At 46.1% G+C, this 19368-nt stretch overlaps 1 protein-coding gene across 1 annotated transcript in view; it reads right to left on the reverse strand.

Annotated features, from left to right (window-relative positions):
- Nucleotides 1-642: 642 nt before the first annotated feature.
- Nucleotides 643-19368, reverse strand: part of RAD54L2 (RAD54 like 2) — an 87698-nt gene continuing 68972 nt past the window's right edge. The window contains exons 10-22 of the mRNA XM_060308319.1: nucleotides 18658-19000; nucleotides 17796-17973; nucleotides 16362-16604; nucleotides 16021-16139; nucleotides 14601-14719; nucleotides 12685-12784; nucleotides 11734-11939; nucleotides 11143-11315; nucleotides 10427-10623; nucleotides 7789-7988; nucleotides 6498-6587; nucleotides 4041-4133; nucleotides 643-2184 (exon numbers count right to left, since the gene is read on the reverse strand). Of these exons, the coding sequence (XP_060164302.1) occupies nucleotides 1190-2184; nucleotides 4041-4133; nucleotides 6498-6587; nucleotides 7789-7988; nucleotides 10427-10623; nucleotides 11143-11315; nucleotides 11734-11939; nucleotides 12685-12784; nucleotides 14601-14719; nucleotides 16021-16139; nucleotides 16362-16604; nucleotides 17796-17973; nucleotides 18658-19000 (3056 nt within the window). The 3' untranslated portion in view covers nucleotides 643-1189. The remainder of the gene's footprint in view (nucleotides 2185-4040; nucleotides 4134-6497; nucleotides 6588-7788; nucleotides 7989-10426; nucleotides 10624-11142; nucleotides 11316-11733; nucleotides 11940-12684; nucleotides 12785-14600; nucleotides 14720-16020; nucleotides 16140-16361; nucleotides 16605-17795; nucleotides 17974-18657; nucleotides 19001-19368) is intronic.

Consider the following 19368-nt stretch of genomic DNA (forward strand, 5'->3'; position numbering starts at 1 on the left):
AGCAGCTACGGGGTCTGAGATATCTTAAAATTTCCCTTCCCATCTCCTACCCTCCTTACCCTAACCTCCCCTCCCACCCCCCCAAAAAAGAACCAAGACACATGAAAAGTCCAAATAATAAATAATTGCCCTTAAGAAATAAATTAACATGGAGCTCTCTAATGGAGAAGGAAAAGGAAAGGCCACCAGAACAGGCAGCTGAGGGCTCAGTTCCAACCTTGTGAAGAATGTTTTTTCTGGCCACAACTCCATGACCTCCCACTCACACACTGCAATGCTTCTCCCTCCCAGTCTCTGCACACAGACAATCTCACACCCCAGAAAGGGAGATCTGCTCAGAGACAGCCACTGGGGAAAGAGACACAGATTGGTAATGCCCATTTTCTCTAATAATTTCCCCCAAATTTTAAAACAAGTCTGGCTCTGATAACCAGGGACGTGGGTTAGCTGGGCCTTGTCTTCACCCAAGTAGAAGGAAACTTGTGGTTTCCATGGCTCTTCTCCTGGGCTCACCCTGATGTTCATACTAATAGTTGCCATGAACCACCACACTCTGATTTCCATTTTACAAAAGATAAATTCATTTCTTAGTTTCCCCTTTAGTCCCTCCCTCCCTCCCTTCCCACCCGCCTTCACCCCTGCTCTGTTACATACATGTAAGTACAAACATAAACACACACACAGGCACACACACACATACCTGGTCTGCTTCTTTCCCACCCCCTAAAAGGATTCCACTTCACATGGAATCTCAGTCTGCCTACCCTTCTTCTCTTACCCTCCCTCCCTCCCCTTCCCTCTCCAGGCCAAGCTAAATCACCCAGTAAGGCAGCTCTCTCGGGAGAGAATGTTCCCAAAGACAGAAATGGGATGTGAGCATCTACCCTCAGATGGGCAAGCAAGCAAGCAGACAGCATAAGCAAGGCAGGCAGGAAGAGAGGCAGACTGCCCTGCCTCTCCATTCCTGTTTTAGGTCCCTGATTTCCCACTATTGCTGCTCTGTTGGATTATTTTTGCCTCTTTTGTTAAACAGCAACAGAGCCCTGCCACCTATGGTCAACCACCCTTCTTTGTCCTCTTCCTTTTCCCTCCTGCCAAGTGCCCTATTCTCAGAAAGCCCAGATTGCTGCCTTCCATCTTGGTGGGCAACCTGCTGGGGCCCCGAGTGAGCTGCAGAGGGGCTCCCCAGCTATTTCCCAGTGACCTCTATTACATCATCGTCCTTATCCTCATCATCATTGGAGCTGAACCCCACCTCAGCAACCTCATGAGAGTCAAATGGAGGCACCTGGGACCGGAGAAGGCCGCCAGCTGGGTAGCCTGCATGTGGGGATATGTAGCCTGGGTAGACAGACATGCCCCGTGAAAGGTTGCTGGGCAAGACAGGGGAAGGAAAAGGCGCAAACATCCTCGGCTCGGACAGGAGTGGCTGTGAGAATGGGAGTGAGTAGCTGGGTAGTATCCCTGGTACAGAGGGGTTGAGCATGAAGGAGGGGTTGCTGGCAGTGACTGAGGTAGCCGTGGAAGAGGAACTGACGGGGCCTGCTGGCACCAGAGGGTCAGTAGTCACTGGAAACACCAGGCGGGCATCTGCCAGCAAATTGGACAGCTGGTAGTAGGAGGGGGTACTGCCCATAAACAGGGAATTCTCCCCAGCCTGGGAGGTGAAGGGTGGGGTGAGGTTATGGTTTAAGGAGACGGGTGGCATGGCAAACCCGCCAGAAACTGGATACCCGTGTTCATACGGCTGCACGGGGGCTGGCAGATGGCCCTTCCTGGACCGCCGGCGGGCTGACTCCTGGGCAGCAGGTGGTGTGGCCAACTTTCGCTTGTGGCCCCTTAAGTCCAACACTGGGTGCCTGTCACCACAGGGCTGGCCGGTCACCAAGAGGGAACTATTGAGGCAATGACCCCCATGTCTAGGTTCAGTCCCAAGAGCTGTCCCAGGAACAGCACTGCTGTCCACAAGTTGAGCTGGGGGGCCAGGCAGGGCAGCATTGGAGCTTGGGGAGCTCTGACGGGATTCCCGGGCAGCAGCCACATCTGCATACTGCTGGAGCTCACTGATGATCTCCGGGCTGTCTGGAGAGACAGGCCTGGCCAGCCCCTCAGGGTCGGGGGCTTTGGGTGATGAGGCACTGTGTCTGCCGTTGCTTGTAGACTCGAGAGAAGGCCCCTGGGAACCTGGGGACGAAATGTAGGTAACTGAGAACCAGAATGGTCAGGGAGAGAAGGCGGGTGTAAGACAAGATTCCATTAAAAAAAAAAATCCTGTCCTGTGGTCCCCCAAATTCAAATAGTTTGATGTGCAAACAACATCACCCAGTCAATTTTTCCCAATCACAAAGAAAGAAGTCCTTTGATCTAGGAAACAAGTCTATCCATGCAAAGACATGTAACTTCTCTGTACCCCAGTTTCCTGTAAAACTCCACCAAGGTGGATCCTATGAAATAAAGGATATGAAATGCTGAAAGATATTCTTTTAGTCACACTCCTTCTGGGGGCAAAGATGGTCAGTGACCAGGATGGGAGAAAAGAGGAAAATGAAGTTCAAAAAGCAGTCCATCCTGGTTAAAAACAAAACAAAATCCATGGCCATGAAAGTGAATGGGGCAACTGGAAAATCTGAAAATGGCCTGACTAGTAGGGAATATTATGGGATTATTAACTTTTTTTAGTGCGATAATGGTTTTGTGACTAGGAGGAGTATGTCCTTAATCTTAGCAAATGTGTGCTGAAATATTTAGGGATGAAATGACATGATGTCTTCAACTTACAAATAGTTCAAATAATAGGAAGGAAGAGAGAGAAGAAAGTTTATGAAAATGGTAACAGTCATTGGATCTAGCTGTAGGATACATGGGTGCTCACAGTGCTGTTCTTTCAACTTGTCTGCATGTCTCTCAATTTCCATGATAAAAGCTGGGAACAAGAGCAATCTAGCTCTCATACCCTCATACCTCATGGTGGGAGGATAAGTGAGAACCACTCCCACAGAGGGGACTTTTGCAAGAGTTCCTAACATTGTTAATGTGCCACACATATACTCTTTGATCTGGCAATCCCACTTCTAGGAATTTTTCCTATAGATACACCCATATGACTGTGAACCAGTACTGTAATGGTGGAGCACAACAATCTAGATGTCCAGGGACAGGGAACTCGGTAATGCACTGTATTACACCCATCTAACTGCATCTTGTGCAAACCTTCACTGAGGAACATTTACAGAAAGGATAAGGAACAAGCACTGAGATACACTAGTGAATGAAGAAAAGATCAAATAGTATATTACAGTAAATTAGCATTTGTTTTAAAAATGCAAAGAAAAGTTATATACATATATACATTTTTTTAACATACACAGATACACACGTGCACACATACATATCCCTGTACCATGTATATGTATAGAATATCTTTTAAAACAAAACAAAACAAAACAAAACAACAACAGGAGGGACTTCCCTGGTGGCGCAGTGGTTGGGAATCCGCCTGCCAATGCAGGGAACACGGGTTCGAGCCCTGCTCTGGGAGGATTCCACATGCCACAGAGCAGCTAGGCCTGTGTGCCACAACTGCTGAGCCTGTGCTCTGGAGCCCGAGGGCCACAACTGCTGAGCCTGCATGCCACAACTCCTGGGGCCTGCGCACCGAGCCCGCGCTCTGCAACGGGAGAGGCCACTGCAATGAGGGGCCCATGCACCGTGGCAAGGAGTGGCTCCCGCTTGCTGCAACTAGAGAAAGCCCGCGAGCAGAAACAAAGACCCAACGCAGCCAAAAATAAATAAATAAAAATAAATAAATCTATAAAACAAACAAACCAACCAAACAAAACAGGAGTAGCACCTCCAGGAAGGAGCAATGGATGACTGGAAGTATGAGGGAAGAAAAACTTACTTTTCACTTTACCCCTTCTTGTACCCTTTGAATTGTGAACCATGCACACATTATCTATTCAAAAAGTAAATTAATTACAAACCACCCCCGCCCCCGCAAAAATGCCATGTAGGTCAACGGAAAGTAGAAGCCACTATACCTGAGGCAGCCATCTGACCATCTTCAGGGGCCTTTGGTTTGCCAGTTGCCCGGACAGCAAAGATTCGCCCATCACTGGTACGGATGTATGTCCCTAAGAAGAAACATGAGGAAGACTGTTAGGAGCAGACATGCAATACAGCCAACCCTGGGAAACTCCAGGCCTGGGCACTGTGGGCTCAGAAACAGCTGTAAAACTGGTGTCACATCCTCTCTCAATATCCCTGAAATGAGGAGTGGGATGACTGAGCTGTGGACCCAATATTACTCACTTATTCCACAAACACTGACTGCGTGACTACCATATACCAGACACTGTTCTAGACGCTGAAGTACACAAGACAGAAAAGGGCCCTGTCTCACGGAGCTTAACTCTAGAGGGGGAGATAGACAATTATACTAGAAAATATCAGGAAAGGTTAAATGCAATGGAGGAAATAAATAGGGTGCTGTGAAAGAGAGTAAATTGGCTCCTTCTGTTCTGGCCCAGGTCCTCTTGATCTGGAAGGAGCCTTATTTCCTCAATAACACCCCTCCCTTGGCAGGAATAATTCAAGATGGCTATTCTATTCCCACACAGCACTAGTCAACCTTTCCTTGGTCTTGAGCACGTCATTTGATCTATCTCTTGGTAGGGCTGCCTCTTGGCCAGAGGTCAAAAAACTTTTTCTTAAAGGGTCAGTGAGTAAATATTTTTGGCTCTGTGAGCCATAAGGTCTCTGTTGCAACTACTCTGCTGCTGTAACATGACAGCTGGGTGTGGCTGTGCTCCAAAGGTCTTTATTTATGGACACTGAAATGTGAATTTCATATCGCTTTCACGTCACAGAATACTATACTTTTGATTTTTTTTTTTTTTCAACCAATTGAAAATGGTTGAAAATGTAAAACCCATTCGTGGCTCAGAGGTACAGTAACAGGAAGCAGGCATGATCTGGTCCGTGGGCCACAGTTTGCATACCCCTGCTCTAGGCCAGGAAGAACCCAGTAAGGGGGCTACATATGACCTTCTCTGGGTGTCATGTATTTCATGGCATCTTTTCCCTGAAACTAAAAGTACTTTAACCCAACAGAGGCTAGGGCAAAATCTCCTTACTAAACAAAGACCCTCGGGGAGCCTCACACAGCAGAGGCTGACATGAAAGATAGGCTTCAGCTGTGTCCTAACACCATCCAGCCCAGATTTCTCCAGCAATCTCATCTGGAGAACTCCATAAGGAGGCCAGAGGCAGTGGACTTTTCAAATGGCCACACTGGAAAATTCTGTCATGCAACCCAGGTATACTTATTCATCCACCCACTATATTTTCTAATCAGAGACATCCACCCCACTCTAAGCAAGTAGGTAAGACGGCACAACAATAAACAGGTTGGCTTATAACCCATTCCACAGCTCATTCCCTCTGATTCTGGCCTCCCTGTGTGTAGTGTAAGTGCTAGACATTAAGCTTTTGACTGCTCAGACATCCATTTCAAAGACATCCACCTTGGGTAAACAAACTGCCAGCCGTACGGCACAGCTACTAGCTAAACTACTAGGTAAGGAACCAGGCTGCTCCCTCCCTTGAAAAGTTCCTTTTTAGAAAGCCTGAGGTAACCTAGGTAACTAACCCTTGAGTGAGCTCGCTCTTCCCTTCCCACACACTAATTCCCATTCTTATGTTTTAAATTCACCAATAAAGGGACTTCCCTGGTGGTTCAGTGGTTAGGACTCTGTGCTTCCACTGCAGGGGAACAAGTTTGATCCCTGGTTGTGGAATTAAGATCCCACGAGCTGCACGGCGTGGCCAAAAATATAAATAAATTCACCAATAAAGATTGAACCTGCGAAACCCTAGCCACCCCACTCTTGGACCCTAATAAAGACAGAGACCCAGGTCTACAATCTCTTTCTCTCTCTCTCTCCCCACAACCTTCCTGTGTGGCCCTTGAGTGTGCCATGTACCCTACAGGACCTGTGAGTAGTAAACCTTGTTTTTTCAAAGTTCCTTGATGATTGTTGCTGAGGTGCATCTTGCAATCATAATAAGAACAACAAGGGCTGGTCTAGCCACAACACTGGCTCTGGGGAAATGTATGTGGGGGCTTGCCACAAGTACTACAGGACTGGATGAGTGCCCCAGGCATTCCTAGCCGATACTATCGATAGGCTGACACCAATACAAAACACTGTGTGTATCCAAACCCACTCCAAGATTCTCCATAAAAACGATGGCAAAATATAGGAATGCAGGGACCCTAACTCCTTTCTTTTAAGCCACTGACAGATATCCTTTGAGCCCACCCCAACTCGGCTAAGCTCCTAGAAATGTCATTTTCTCATGTTTCCCCCACGTGTTACACTCCTATAGGATGATTCCTATCTTCTCTCTAGCTCAAACCATATGTATTTATTTTGCTTGCCAGCCCACCACTCTCAACCAAAGGTAGGGAATAAGCCCTTTGGTCAGGCTCTCACCTTTTGTCCCACGGATGATGTGGATGCTCTCACCAGCATTAATTCTTGCCTGTACGTCTGTGGAGCTGTTGAGTCCAGGAATAACAATATCTAGTGGAGACAACAGACCTCAGATTTAGATTACATGGGGCCTGACTGAAGGAGGGAAATAAAATGCAAAGTCCACATCCACCCCTGTTCCTCAATGGTTTCCCTAAAGCGTCTCAGTGGAGCAGAGGTCAGAACCAAGGAAGTTTTGAAACCAGCAGGGCCTCTCACAACTGTCTAAACAAAGAATACTGTGAAAACAAGAAACTTTTTAGAAATCTGATCATCTTTCTGATCAATTTTCCTTGATTTAATTTAAAAATCATAGAGTTTTTGGTTTAGAAAAAGTTTCAGTTCAAATGTTTATTTCTATTTTTGTTTCTCCCTCCCTAAGCTATTTGCATGTATCTGCTGCTCCTGTCACTATGAAGAGAAAGAGCATTTTCAAGAATCAGCAGAGAAACAGGATTATGAGAGGCTCTCTCTTTTTTTTGGCTGTGCCGCAGGGCATGTGGGATCTTAGTTCCCCAACCAGGGATTGAAACCACACCCCCTGCAGTGGAAGCGTGGAGTTTTAACCACTGGACCACCAGGGAAGTCCTGAGAGCCTCTCTCTTTGTTTTTAATTTGTTTCAAATTTTTTTCTTTTTTTTACAATGAACAGCTATTATTTTCATACTCAAAAAAACCAATTAAGATGTTTTCATGAAAATGTATTATGAGTATTTCTAGATAACAAGATGAAAAACAGCATCATGAAATGCTTTCCTTCCCAATTACCCTGAACCACAGAATCAATTGCAGGGACGGATGGGCTGCCCAACTCCTACCACTGGCCCATCATGCTCGATCTACATTAAACTTACAAAGAAAGAAGCAAGCGACATTTAGGTCTTTTAACTAAAGAGGTTGAGAGCTGTCCTTCATACCCACCTGACCCTACAAGTCAGGCAGGACTCAACACATTCACACCTCTCTCTGAAGACCAACCCTATGTCCAGTGACATTTCCACAATCTCTGCAGTGTTCAGAGTCCATCCCACCCACCACATTCAAGAAAACCCAGTTCCGTGTTGCTCTTCTTAAGACATTTCATTAGAATGCAAATTCTTCAAGATCAGGGACTGCTGCCTTCTCTATTTTTACCTAGAGTGCCAATGTAGTATGGCCTAGAATGCAAACATTGTTTAATAAATACTTCCTGAATGAACAAAGTAATTTTAAAAGGGACAGCACCCTGGAAGAGAACTCAGGAGCTCCCAACCTGTTGTGGTGACCACCTTCTGCACAAGGACTCCCGCACGTTGCAGGTAGTTGATTGGGAAGTTCATAGCTGGATTTGTGCTGGAGGCAGAGCTTACACTACCTCCCAGTGGGACATGCCGTGGCATCATGGGGATTGGGGTGGACTGTACAGGACGAACACTGGCCACAGGCTTCTCATCACTCTTCAGTGTTGGCTGCCTAGGAGAGAAAGAGAAGCACACTAAGGAAGTTTGGCAGAACAGCCCTTACTTATCTTTCTGCAAAGACTGCTGAGCCTCTCCAGACTTCCCCATTCTACAGCCTCAGATGCTGCTGAGAGAAGGATCAAAAGAACCTGCAGGGTATGGTAAATTCAAAAGGAGACTAGAGGCAGGGCTGAGACAGAGAGGAGACAGAGACAGCAAGGGATAACGCCTCTCAGAGTCTAAGAAGAATCAATGTCAGTGGAATAATGCCTTTTTGGAAATGTGAGGTGACATCTGCTCCTCTAGAATTTGGACTGTCTACATAAATTAGGAATTCGTCCTTGGAAGGAATTCGTCCTTGGAAGTCAGGTAGAGGCAAAGAGGCATTAAGTGGGGGGGAAGTTCTTCAGAACACGGTGCATACTAATTTGAAGATAGATGGGTGGAATCTTCCCACTAACCCAAGAAAATAGGGCCATGTGACGTCACATGTTCTGGTGGTCTTGAGACTATCTATCCAACTTTAACCATCATTACCCTCTGAAATCTCAAGTTTCAATAAGTAATGCAGACACCTCTCTCTTCTGAATTACTTTTCAATGGACTTCTCCCAGGGCCAATCCCCAAAGTGCCCCTAAAGTCACAGCCACCACAAAAGCAGCAGCAGGCAAAACGCCGTGCACAGAAGTTGGACTTCTACATGGCACAGAGCCATGGCCAGCCTGAGTACCGGTTGTGCATCTCTTACTACCAAAGTGCCAAAATGTTATCCTGTGGTCAATGATGCATTCCTCACTTTTCACCTTCCTTTCAACTGGATGTTGGTACCTTGAGAAAGCTACTCCTTATTTAATGTTTCTGAAATAAAGCCCCTGTCTCTAAGATTTCTGAAGTCTGCATCTTTGGTCTTTAGTTCAGAGAAAGAGAGCCTCTTGGACTGGTATGCTCTTCCTCATCTGACTGAAGACTGGCACATAAAAGAACACACCACTGCTGTTGGAGTAGGTCTGCATGTCTCCTCAGTCACACTGCTCTCAGGTTGCCTTTGGGCAACCCCTGGGGCCCTGTGGATGCCATCATTCCGAGATAGGCCAGGTAGCACAGCAAGCTCACCAGGATCTGGGACCCACTTCCGCAATGCCTGCCCAAGGTGGCTATGCAGGAGCTGGGGGCCCTGCTCAGATGTCAATGGGACTCTTCTCAGGATAAGAAGTCAGAAGGGTAACAGGAATCTAGCCTAAGCCCCATACTCTGCAGGGGCTAAGGCTAGGAATTTGGGTGGAAAGCCCTCCTCACATGTACCCAGACAGGATAAGGAATCAGCAGGATCATGGGATGGCTCATCAAATGCTGTGAGAGGCCAATGCCTCCCACAGGGCCAGAGTTGGGCCAGAAAAGGAGCTGAAATCTCCTCAGAGCCCAGCTCATTTGTCACATCTTCCCTCCATATGGCTTTTCTCCTACTGGGTTCAGACTTAGTCCATTCCTGCTATTACAAGGAAAAGCCCAGAAAAGAGATAAAAGGGGTGGAGGACCAGAGAAGAACATACTCAGGCAACAGTATCTTGGAAAATGACACAGAAATAAAGTTTGAAGGCTTTGAAACATGGCAATTTTCTACTTGAAAGCATCTTATACATAAAAAGTAGCAAATTTACTCACCAAAATTTAGTCTTACATAAAATCTTACATGGCTTCAGTTCCTTTAGAAACTCATTTGACAAGTTTATTTTTTTGTAAACATGGAATAGTCAAAAGAAACAATTCTTAAATCTATCCCTCTCAAAATAATTATCTTTAATTCAAGATAATCAAATAATGTAAAAATGCAAACCAGGCAATCAGGAAGCTGATCTGATAAAGGCTATGAGGCACTTTGTCTTGTAATGAGGAAAAAAAACAGAGATAACTATTCTATAATTTCCTACAAAGAGCTTTTCTCCCACCTAGCAATTGGCTTCCATGCTGTTCCTATTCTTAATAGTTCTGGAAGCTGTACTCAAGAAAAAGATTTTTTGCTCAGGAATAAGGCGGACACAGAGTGAAATCCCATTAGGAACAGCAGGATTCCCTGACTGCAATCCAAGACCCACAGAAGACCTGGCTTTCACTCTTGAACTTCGCGGCTAAGTGAGGGCTAGCACCAAGGTGCTGCAGATAGGAAGCAGCTGTGTGGGAGGGCTGGGCATTTGTGTTATGGGAAGCTGCATCTCCTCGGGAGTCCAGAGGGACTCTCCTGAGTCACAAGCCCAGCAGCTCACTCTTCCAGCCAGAGCTGCTTAAAACACCAGGGCTGCTGAACTGCTTCAGCACCTCATCCAAGAGCAGAACCTCTCAGTTCACAGCAGCCAAAGAGCAAGTTGTAGGGTCTCCCTTTATTTAAAAAAGGAACCAGTTGAAAGGCTTGACCCTGGCCCAGCAGCAAATCTTCCTCCCTTTTCAGTGACTCACCAGTTTCTCTGACTGAAGGCAGGGATGCTGGTCAGGCTCTGGTCACTGGCGGGGTAATACTGAGCATATGATGGGCGGGTGTAGGGGACCGATGTACGTTTGTCTTCCTCGTAGCTTTTCTTTGCTGCTTTTTTCTCAGCTTTGGTCAGCTTGTGATCCTTTCGGTTAAGGAGCAATGACTCATGCTCAAAAGGCTCCTGGGGACACAGGAGGATGTTGATTTAATTACCAGTCTTTGTGACATACAATAAGCCTTACTTTGAAACCAAGAAATGGCTGGCTGTCTCCAGTACTTAGCAAAGAGCCTGCTCACAGACACACAGGTGGGTTTACTGTCTTCCTGTCAGCAGCATAAATTCTCAACTCTAACCTAGCACCAGCTTTGGACAACCTAAGTCTGCCTTCCATATCAAAAGAATGGGAGAGTTCAGAGAATTACCAGACTATATTTTCAGAACTTTTCCCCCTCTCTTTCTGCTAGGAAAACTCACAACGGCCAAATTATTCTCATGACTGAGCACACACTCCTAGGATGAGACTAGGATAGGATAGGTGGTTTGGAGAGGGGAGGGGGACTGTCTGGGGCAAGGAAAAGAAGCAGATGAATTCAAGTTGTCTGCATGAAACAAAACTTTGGATGAAGGAAACTAGCTTGCCAGACAAGCCTCCCTCAGTGGAGAGTGCAGTACTGGGACACATGCATACCAGGGTCTTACCTTGGTGATGAGGTGAGGGTATTTCAGACAGGCAAGTTGCAGGACTGGCTCCTTGATCCCCTTTATGTTCAAGGATGCTTGGGGAGCTGGCTCCTTCTCAACAAAGTGCAGTAGGTTCTCCACCTCCTTTCGAGTAAAGTTCAGCATTGGATTGAGATCGTCCACGACCCTATCTAGAAGGGAGAAGACATGGAGAAAGTCAGTTCACAGCAAAGAAAATTGCAAAAGCATAGCTACAAATATTGGAAGAAAGGTTGTGGGTGGCATAATTGTTACCAATATCTAAACCATCTCAGGCCACCCCATATCTGAAAGTCAAACAGCAGGTCTGAGACCCTCATGAAACAGAAATATGTTAAGAGAAAATTGCATAACCAGCTCAGCTCTTATCATTAAACCCATCTTCAACAATCTGAGGTAAATTCCCTCTTAAGCAATTATTTGAATCAGAATGAGATGGAAGGAACTGCTAACCTTCTATGACTGAAAGCCTGTGTTTCCACATCCTGCCCCCCTCCCCTCCCACTCTTGATACAATTAGAGTGGTAGCCTGTATAAATGTGCCTCTTCTGAGCCTGGAAGATGGCCCACCTGACATGCCCTGCTTGGAAATCTGACGGTCATAGATCTTCTTTTCGAGGGTGAAATCAGCCACAAGGCGATAGATGTGACAGGGCTTTTTCTGGCCGTAACGGTATACCCGACATACTGCCTGAGCATCATGGCAAGGGTTCCAGGAAGCATCAAACACCACCACTCGGTTGGCACCAATCAGATTCACGCCCAAGCACCCAGCCCTTTAAAACACAAGCCAATAATCACAGAACCTTTAGTTTTAAAGATAGTTTCAAATTGGTTTTACCCTCTGTGACTCCTACCCCGATATTATCCTCTTTATCCTAAGCAGAATATACTGAATGATTCTGCTAATGAACAGTGCATTCCTCAAGCACTGAAAAGTATGCCCTGAAAGTCCAACATGGAAGTACCTACCAGCTCAGAAAGAAAACCCACCCTCCCATCCCTCTGTGATGAGTAAAGGCTCATATCTTGGCCCCAGAGTGATGTCACTGGCTGAGGGGAAATGTCTGCGTACCAATGTTTCTGATGTGTTTAGTCTAACAGCTTAGGAGAATGACTGGTTCATACCCTATCGAGGGCATTCTGATGGCAGAAGGCAGCACAGCCTGCAAGTCGCTTGGCATGAGACAAATAATGCCATCAGCCTTTTACAGTTATATTACACTTTCTACTCATTAAAGCACTTTCACATTCATCACATCATCTAAGCCTCAGAACCGTCCTGAGAGAAAAGATAATTATGACCATTGTGAATGAAGGTCTCAAAGAAATTCATGACACTATCATAATTGCCCTTCTAACACAATTTCTTTCTGGGGTCCCCTCTCTGACCTCAAGAACAAGTCACAAACCTGAGGAGATTTCTTCTGACAGAACTTGGACAAGCCTTTGTGGTACCTGCCCATGCAGTCAAATGCCCTGAATGCAGTCCTCTGACCTCCCCTCTCAGGATCCACTCACCTTGTGGAGAGAAGGAACAGCCAGGTGGTGAGGTTGCTGGGATCATTGAACTGATTAATGAGCCGCTCCCTCTCAAAGGCAGGGGTGCTACCATCTAGCCCTAGGACAGAAGGAAATACACAAGAAATGGACAGATGAGGGCAGTGGTATACAGCAAAATCAATGGGCAAATGTGTTTAAAACAAAACAAACACACACTACAGTGCTCAGCTTCCACACCCTGGACATTCCGTGGGGATCTACCATGAGACCCAGGCATCTATAATTTTAAAATACCCCCAAGTGATTCACATGTGCAACAAAGACTATAAACTGTGTTTTTCCCTTTAGTATCTTGGGTCAATTCTAAGGCCAAGGTTCCTAGACTTCAGAGTGCAAAAGAATCACCCTAGTTAAGGAAGCCTGGCAAACACTGGCTTAAGGTAACTGCTCTGCCTCAGTCCTGTGAATCCTAGTGACTGCAAAAGGACCAAGGGTTTTGTGTTTTGATATGGATGATGTTCCTCCCCCATGCAGGAATCCACATTGTTAACAAGCTCCTAAGGCTAAGAAGTTGCTCGAAGGAGACATAAAAAAAATAGAACTGGAGCAGTGGGATGGGACATATGAGTGAAAAGAGGGAAGCTCAAAAGAAAGAGAAAAGGTAAGCTTCAGTTAAGAAGCATGAATAAGGGAAGAGAGGGGTGACATTTGCCACCTATAGTAAAGCAGAGAAAAGGGCAAAGCTAAGGGTATGAAATACTACATGGAGAACTGAATCACTACCAATGTAGGAAGCATTAGTTTAATTGCCTGGTATTAGAGGCTCCCTCAATCAACACCCCAATCTACCTTTCAACTTGAGTTCCCACAATTTCCAAGCACAAAAAAGCTCAGCACTGACTCACTGGGCAAGCCTATAGTCAACACAAGGATCCAGGCTAGCTCCTGTGCTGGAGTCTCATCACCACCCCCTGAACCTCCATTTCTCTAAATCTTTCCTTTAGGCCAGGGCTTCTCAACAAGAAGATTTCCCCACCCTGCTACCCCACAGGGAACATTTGGCAATGTTTGGAGACAGTTTGGGTTGTTATAACGCTGTGGATGCTACTGCCATCTAGTGAGTAGAGAACAGAGATGCTGCTAAACATCCTACAATGCAAAGGACAGCCCCCTACAACAAAGAGTTAACTGGCCCAAATGTCAATATCTGGTCAATAAGTCTCTGAAGTCAATATTTCTCAACTTTTTTTTTCATTACCACCCCACTAAGGAGGCTTTTTACACATTTTTTCCCAATCACCATGCCCTCCATAAAATTTTAACACCACAGATATACTGTATATGTTTATTCATTATATACATATTTGTGCTTTATACTCTTAAAAAGTTAAGATTTTTTGTCTCCTCGAGAACCAATTTTCACCCCCTTAGGGACATCATCTCCCCCAATTTGAATACATGATCTAGGCTGTGTTCACTTTGTTCCTTCTGCCTAAGATGATCTTTGGGCCACACCAGCTCTGTATATTCAAATTCTCCCCATCTCTGCAAGTCTAGTGCAAGTCCCACCTCCTCCAGGAAGCCTTCTCCAACCATCCTCACCATGATGATTCTGTCCTCCTTAGAACCCCCATGAGGGCAATCAATCAGTGCTACTTTGAATCTGTCCTTGAGTTGCTGCACCTCAGATGATGACAAGGAATATGTCTTCTACATCTCTGCGCTCCCCCTATCTGGCTTAAGCTCCCCAGCCCAGGACAGTGCCTCACACAAAGCAGCTCGCTCTTAGTGTCTCTCTGCTCCTTAGTCAATCACAGATATTCTTGTTCATGTGATGGTGAATGGAGTAGGAGAAGAAAGGAAGAGAGAGAGGGGAAGGAAACTCTTAGGCAGACCTTGCCAAGGCTCCAGGAAGAAAGCAGCAATGAACTCACGGAAGTAGCTGACGTTTCGAACCCACTTCTGTACTCCTTGCCCCTCAGCACCAGGTAGACAGGGCGCTTCTCGTTTGCCTAGGAACTCCTCGATTAAAGCCAAGGTGGAAAGGCTCTGGCTGAAAGGGACACATTTGGTTCAGAAGGCTCCTGGACCTAAGGGAATCTTGTTCCCCAATAGGCCCACCTCAGCAGGCTCCCCTCTGACAGTGGGAGCTCCCACATCCTACTCCCCACAAAGAACCACCCTAGCTCATAAGGGAGTAGAGTCATCCACACAATTATTACCACCACCCTACTAAAAAATTCTCTATCCTATTACTTCCTCGATTGAAAAATTCTGAGATTTAGCTCAGTGCAGAGTAACAAATAGCATCAGCATTAAAAACCAACACTGCATGAATATGCCTTAGATCTAATTATAGGCCACAGGCAATATTATGGATCTTACTAAGGAGATAGATCATTTAAGTTGCTTCCAAGTTATCCAGAGAGCCAGTCCATAAAAGCAGTGTAACACTAGGCTCTCCCTAAGTTACAATCACCGCTTTCCTCTCAAAGTATTTTACACATGGGAACCCTCAGTCTGAGACTCCCAAGCCAGGCTCCTGCCACTTAGCTCTCACTGGAGCATAATCTAGTCGGAACAAAGGAGAAGCAATCTACTTTACGTCTGTTTCCCTGAGGAGTGAGGCCTTGATGGGACTCAAAGCTCTGGCAAGACTGAGAATGTGACTTGGAACAAAAAACATCATTTACTTGGCCTTATATACAAAGCTTAGAAAGAAAAAAAAAAGGCTGGGGAGGCACAGACGCAGTTTAGACCAGGGGTCAGCAAACGTTTTCTGTACAGGACCAGAGAGTAAATATTTTTCGGCTTTGCAGACCACACACAGTCTCTGCTGCATATGCTTCTCTTTTTTTAATTTTAATTTTTTATTATATTTTTTTTGGCCGCACCCTGTGGCTTACAGGATCTTAGTTCCCTGACCAGGGATCGAACCCGTGTGCCCCGCAGTGGGATCGCAAGAGTCCTAACCACTGGACCACCAAGGAATTCCCTGCATATGCTTCTTTAAAAAAACAAAAACAAAAAAAACTCTTTTCAAATGTAAAAACTAGCTCTCAGGCTGTACAAAAACAGGCCACAGGTCATATTTGGCCTGCGTCACAATTTGAAGGATTAGACTGTGATCTCCAATGTTAGCCTAAGGTTTCAAATTGTTCTTTGCAGAGAAATTGCATTGGATAAAAAAAGAAACTCTAAGAAAGAGAAGAAATGCAAGAAGGTCCTCACAAGAAGCACTGGTTGCAGAGGCATGGAGATAAAAGGGGGCTGGTGCAACCCCGGATGGTCTCACTCTGCAGGGGTTGTATCACTCTTTACCAAAGACACACACTCGGCACTTTCTCTTCCTACCTGAACACAAGGATCTTGTCTCCAAGCTTCACACTTTCCTCAATCAGGTGGAAAAGCAGTACCATCTTGGGAGAGTTCTCTAAGACACCAGTCTGGTAATTAGTCAAAAGGTCCTTGGCCTATAGGAGAGGAAATGAGGCAGCTTGGAGCAGGTCCATGGCCAGATTACTAGAAATACAATTCTCTCCCTCAAAGGCAGCAGCTCACGGACAACCTTAATAGTTCCCTGCAGACCTTAGCAGTACAGTGCACTGCGCAAGACCCACCCTCTCCCCACGAAAGCTTTGCACAATCCCTTCTCAGCAGTGGTTTATGGCCACAAAAGTATCTGCTTGACTCACCCATTCATATGTGACAATGTTGTTGCCTCGCTCCTGGAAAGGGTTAAAGCCGACCCCTTGTAGGAACTTGCTATTGGTCGCCTCTCCCATTGAGGCGCTGTCCTCACTCTTGCCTTTTGTTCCCTGTGAAGGGCAGCGGGCACTAGTCGCTGATGAACCAAGCTCTTCCACGTCTAAGTCTTGCTCATTGGCCAGGTTCTCCTTCTGAAGGGCTTCGTACAGCACGTCGGGGTGATTCCAGATCTGAGGTTCAAGTTAAAGGGGAGGAAGCATAGGGCAGAGAACAATCTAAGGGTGTCCCAGGGAGTCTGGAAACATGCAGTTATTCAAACACACACCTCCCACAGCACATAGTCACACCAAAAATTAATGTCTCCCCAACCCCCTCATGGTCAAAGAGCCTGCACATTCATTTTCAGTAACCAACTCTGATTGCTATGATACATGAATGGGAGAATTCACACCAGGAGGCATGCCAGTATGATTGGTACACAACCAAAAAGGCTGTGTCACAAGTCTTGCATTCTTATTTAAGCAACAACAAGAACATTCCTGTTTCACCATGTGGCTACAGCCAACTACTGTATGAAACTATGAAACAAGACCAATCTCTCCCTATGGACAAATGTATCTAACTTACAGATGATCAACCGTAAGTCATTTCAGGGACTATTCGTGGCAGGAGTTGAGAATTCCAGGGGAAAGAGAGGGGGGGCGTGGGAAGGGTATGTATGCACCGCAGCATCCTCAAGACCATGTCTGCTTTAGCTTGCTTGCCCTGGTCTAGGACTGTGGGTACAAAAGAAATATTTTGAAACCCATCTGTCCCCAGACACACACCTTCAGCTGACTTATTAAAGCAGTGCTCAATTGGAAATAATATCCAACAGGTTGGTTGAGAGCTGTCAAAGAAACAGATCCTTTGTGAGGCAACAGAGAGCATCTGGCCAGGTCAAAGACAAGTCAGGGTCCATCAACCTGTTCACGAGGCTCAGTGCTAAAGACACCTAGGCCTTGCTGTCCCCAAACCATCTTAAGCATTATCAGAATGAAAGAGATCTTCATCTGATTAAATACAGAATCAAATGGAAGGTATCCCTAATAATGTGTCTATGCTATGTATTTCTTGAATCCTGATTACGCTAGCAGTCAAAAATTTTGTCCCACGATGTTCCACCATCACTCCATTTCTCAGGTGAAAAAAATCAGTGAGAAAGGAAGTGACTTCTCAAGTTTGGTATAACAAGTTGCACATTTGCAAGGGGCACCATTTACATTATAGTCTATGAGTGGCACTCCCGGGAACTGTCTTGCCTTGGAGCCCTCAATTCAGTGAACTTCTTCCTTTATCAAGGACTCCCAGCAGGAACAACCCCCTTGGGACCGTGAGCATCCTTAGTCTGTGTCTTAGTATTCCCTGAGGCCTCAACACACCTTGCAGCAGACACAGAAAGCCTTGAGAGGGTTCAGCCCCAGCCAGCCGCTGCTACCACAGTCCCGGAAGCGGTCCATGAACTGTGTATACAAATCTCGCTGGATCTTAGAGAGTCGCACCAGGATCACATTTTCTTCCTTGGCAGGGAGATGAATCTTCAGCACAGTGTGGCCTCTCCTACAAAGGTACAGATCAGAATTGACAAGGCAGTGTGCCCAGGAGGGGTCAGTGCAGGATAAAAACAGAACCCTGCATTTCTGCCACACCGCCTTCTTTAGGATCTCAACATTCACAACAGCCTTACCATAATGCGGATTGGCTCAGCAACCATCAAGAAACTTATTTTGAGTATAAAAACTAAAGCAAAGAGGCAGAGTGACCTGGGAACTCCAGGTTCTTACCCTAATCTAGGGCTGCTTCTCTAAGCTTTCTCCACACATGCCATCTTAACAAGGAAAAACAAGGAGATGCTTCAGACTGGCCTAACCTACATCTTCTAAGATGCTGAAACTGGTGAAGCCATACCCCTGAGAACCACCACTTTATTCTTTCACTCAAGTCATTAGAATGGTAGCTGTCTCCTGCTTCTCTCAGCAAGTAAGGCAGATATCCCTAGTAACCTCAAAGATTAACTTCTGAGAAAAGCACTTCTGGACCAGACTCAGAGATTGAAATATTGGATATCCACCGTCTGCTAGCTATTCAGGAAAAGCTATTCAGTAAAAGGAAAGTTGTACTATTGCCCTACTAGAAAGGGGCCCTCCCACTGTTACCACCTTTCCCCTTCAGGAAAGCCTTGTCATGTCTATTCCACCAGGGCTCTCCAAGGATTTAGAAAACAGAGCCCTGAAGATGGCTCACCTCTGCACAAAGCCCTCCAGGAGGCTGTGCAGGACATGGCTCCGGTACCGCATGAGGCGGACATCCTGAGGCGTGCTGTCAATACACTGTCCATTCAGGATGGGGCGCTCAAACATGTTGCTGAACTCCTGCCGGGTGCCAAGGAAGTCTGGGCGCACAAAGTCCACCATGCACCAGTACTCGATGAGGTTGTTCTGCAGGGGGTATCCAGTCAGCACCACCCGGCGGCGAGAGCGAATGTTCTTCAGGGCCTGTGAGGTGCTGGCCTGGCAGTTTTTGATGCGGTGTCCCTCGTCACAGATTACCACATCAGGGCCAGGGCGGCATAAGGCCTTCTCAAACTCTAGGGAGGGAAGAGGATCCGGAGTAAGAGGGTGAGAGGGTCTGCTCTTAGTCAACAATATGAGAAGTAGGGGTGCACCCTGGAGGAGACAGAAGAAATGAAGGAAGCAGGAAAGCAAGAGTCAGCCCCCATTGGTGAAAGGGAGCCAGCCATTCAAGCTCCTGTGCATTTGGTGTGACACATTAACCTGGCCTATTGACTCTTGCAGTAAATATCCCTTTTCCCTCTTTCCTTTCCTTAATTTTTTTCCCTTTAGGCTAAGAGTAAAACTGACTGGCATTCCTAGGGCTTATACCAACTAGGTAGCAGACAGCATGACTTTACAGAGTACCAGCCTAGGATTAAAAATGAGTCTGGGTGATTTTGAT

Source organism: Globicephala melas, chromosome 11 (assembly GCF_963455315.2).
Source record: "Globicephala melas chromosome 11, mGloMel1.2, whole genome shotgun sequence".
In the NCBI taxonomy this organism is placed as follows: Eukaryota; Metazoa; Chordata; class Mammalia; order Artiodactyla; family Delphinidae; genus Globicephala; species Globicephala melas.